The sequence below is a fragment of the Pteropus vampyrus genome, unplaced genomic scaffold (genome assembly GCF_000151845.1).
Source record: "Pteropus vampyrus isolate Shadow unplaced genomic scaffold, Pvam_2.0 Scaffold162, whole genome shotgun sequence".
NCBI lineage: Eukaryota > Metazoa > Chordata > Mammalia > Chiroptera > Pteropodidae > Pteropus > Pteropus vampyrus.
In genome coordinates, this window is record NW_011888943.1 from 919,561 (window position 1) to 922,787 (window position 3,227).

The window sequence follows — 3,227 nt, forward strand, 5'->3', positions numbered from 1 at the left end:
GAAGCATTTACTTATCCACAACCAGCCAGGATGGAGAGCTGCAGACAAACTGAGTGCTCACGTAGGCGCACACTGGGTGGAACTGGCCAATGAACTGGACATAGGGATGGCGGTATGTTGATGACAGTAACGGAGGGAGTGACCTACAGAAGGAAAAGCAGTTCGGCCCTGCATTCAGCCATCTGAGGAGACTGTGCTGGGCTGCAGTTGGAGCTTGATGTGCCAGAGAAGGACAGAAGGAGAGGTCCCGTAAGGACTCCAGCTCATGAAGTGGTGACCTTAGCACCCTGGTGTACGATTGGTTTGCTGTACATTTTGCTGAATTGGTGGCTTCTCTTTACCCTTGACCATGAGTGTAGTAGAAGGAAGGTGGCCGGCTTAGGTTTCGTTGCATATTGTTGATCGTATTTGTATTTGGCATATGGACAGTTGGCTGGCCTGCCCGTGGGGAAAAGGTGACGAGGTGGGAGGTCATCGTGGGTGGGAAGACTGGTGATTCTGCCGTGGAAGCTCTTCACTTGGAAATAGGCTTTAGGGAGAATCTGCATGGTCTCGAGTCTTCACATTATTGGAAGGGCTAACTGGGTATCTGCTCATCTTCACTCTAGAATCTGTGGACGTCACAGGCTGCAGTCAGGTAAGCTGTGGGCTTTCTATATATAGAGAAAACTGAAAATGGCCCAGATCTACAGTGCTGAGAATACCATTGATATTTTGGTGACCATTCTGTGATTCATTTCTATTCACAGGTTTTTAACTTATTCTGTATAGTTATTCTAAATTAAAGATAGTTATTCTAAAACTGATTTTTTGTTGTATGTAGGAAATAATTCTGAAAAGGAACTGGCATCAAAACAGAAAAACGAAGAATCAAAAAAGTAAGCTTTATTTTATTTACCAGCTTCTGTACTGTCATTCGATTAGAATGTACCATTTCATTGCAAATTTAATTTTGGGAACTCTTAAAAAAAAAAGATCTTTGAAAATACAAACATTTCCAAATTTCTAATCTTTATTCAAAAAGAATTTTAATGATGGATGTTTACTTAGAGACTCAAGTTTTTTTTTTTTTAATTGCTTTTCAACTTTAGAAAAAGCTCGGGTGACTGTTACAGAAATGTGTAAAATAAAAGTTTTTCTCTACCCCCGAAAGTAACCACTACATGTGGTTTATGTATTTCTATACTTTTTCTTATGTAAAAGTGCAGGTTTGTCAGAAAATGCGGTCATGTCCCAGAACTGTATGCACAGGTATGACAGTATTTCCTAAAAGCTTGCCGTCAGTCTCTGAACTGTCTGGATTCTAGAACGTGCTAGGAGGAGCCAGGAATGAGCCCACAGACTTCTGCTTTCACTGCCTAGTGGAGACTTGCTGAGCATCTAAACCCAGTGGTTCTCGCCCCTTCTCCCTCGGGATCCGTCTGTCTGCTCTGCCAGCGTGGTCCTCCAGCCCAGAGCGTTGGCATCGCGGGGTTGGAGGAGGGGAGGCTGTGGTCAGTTTGCAGAGGCCCACAGTGGTTCTGGAGCATTCTTCCTCTTCCATTTACTTCCTAATTCTTTCTATGATCTCGAGCGTTGTTAATAGGTCTGTACCCCCAAGCATTGCACCGTCTTGGGACACACTCCAATGAGTGTTTCAGCTCTGAAAGTCCAGAATGTCCCTTGTCACTGACCCACAGCCTGGCAGGCAGGTGGGGCGCTGGGGGGTTTAATGTCTGTGACGACTCAGTGTGGTTATTGGCTTGGTTCTTGCAGAGGGTACATACCGAATGCGGCAAACGTAAAATTACATAGAGTGTGTGTCTACTACTCAATTGTTAGAAGAGATTTGTTTTCATTGTAAAACGATCCAATTCCTTTCTAGAAGGCAGTGGGCTCTGGAAGATTTTGAAATTGGTCGCCCGCTGGGTAAAGGGAAGTTCGGTAACGTTTACTTGGCGAGAGAAAAGCAAAGCAAGTTCATCCTGGCTCTGAAGGTCTTGTTCAAAGCCCAGCTGGAGAAGGCAGGAGTTGAGCATCAGCTGAGAAGGGAAGTGGAGATCCAGTCTCACCTTAGGTGAGTCTTCGGGCTGATACTCAGAAGCGCGGTGCACAGAATTTAAGTTAAGAGGTAAATGAGAAGACCTGCTTCAGAGTCCTGCAAAGAGTGAATAAATTTGTCATTTTTCAAAGATTTATCTAGACTTAGGTGCTGTGGGCCTGAACAATCACTTTAAGGTTTATGTTAATGGAGTAATTTACGTGAGCAAAAATTGGTTTTTTTTTTTTGTTTTTTTTTTGTTTTGAGCATATTTTTTTAAGGGGACTGATACCTCCTGTTCTGGGTTTTGAGCAGAGATTATGGGCAGCCTGCAGGTGACTTTGGCCAGTGGGCCTTTCTTTCTCTCTCTCTCTCTCTCTCTCTTTCCTTTCCTTCCTTCCGTCCTTCCGTCCTTCCGTCCTTCTGTCCTTCCGTCCTTCCTTCCGTCCTTCTTCCCGTCTCATTTTTTCAAACTTGAATCAGTTGCTAATACTTAAAAATCCGTCTGTGTCGTGCCTGTCCCCTTACTTGGCAACAAGTGGGAGTCGAGAAGGGCGGGCTGATGGCTCAGCTCAGGTGGGCTGTGCCCTCAGCTGCTGGAAGTCAGTCCCCGCAGCAAACATCCAGCACCATTCTGGAATGCTGCTTTCAAGTTCCGTCTCCAGCGTCGGGGAATCAGGCTACTGTGGGAACGCCATGTCTCTCTAATTCGCAGGGAATTAATGTTCAGCTGAATTTTTCCCCCAAAGAATAAAGTTGCCCTAGAAGAGGGAAAAAATAGTCTTAACTAAACCCGAGGTCTATGAATACCTTGAAATGCGTGTAAACTGATATGCGGATCTGTGCATTTTGCTTGGAGTGGGTCTGTAGTTTCAGATTCTTAAGTGGGAGGGCGGGGCCTGGGAGCAGAACCAGTTTTTACTACTGGTTTCACACGAGGGGCTTGTTCGGTATTTACAACATATTCTTGTATTTGCTTTAAAACCAGGTGGTAGAGTGTTTATTCTCTGTTGCAGGCATCCAAATATTCTCAGGCTGTATGGTTATTTCCATGACGCCACCCGCGTTTACCTCATTCTAGAATACGCACCCCTTGGAGCTGTCTATAGGGAACTTCAGAAACTGTCCAGGTTCGACGAGCAGAGAACTGCCACTGTGAGTTTTCATTTACCGTGAGACTAATTCCGTTTCCTCTGTACCTCTCTTA

At 44.8% G+C, this 3,227-nt stretch overlaps 1 protein-coding gene across 1 annotated transcript in view; it reads left to right on the forward strand.

Moving 5' to 3' along the window:
- The window catches only part of AURKA (aurora kinase A), a gene marked incomplete at its 5' end in the record, with an annotated part of 31,842 nt that overhangs the window by 19,099 nt on the left and 9,516 nt on the right, over window positions 1–3,227 (forward strand). Inside the window, 3 exons of the mRNA XM_011370184.2 lie at window positions 824–878; window positions 1,865–2,056; window positions 3,037–3,175. Of these exons, the coding sequence (XP_011368486.2) occupies window positions 824–878; window positions 1,865–2,056; window positions 3,037–3,175 (386 nt within the window). The remainder of the gene's footprint in view (window positions 1–823; window positions 879–1,864; window positions 2,057–3,036; window positions 3,176–3,227) is intronic.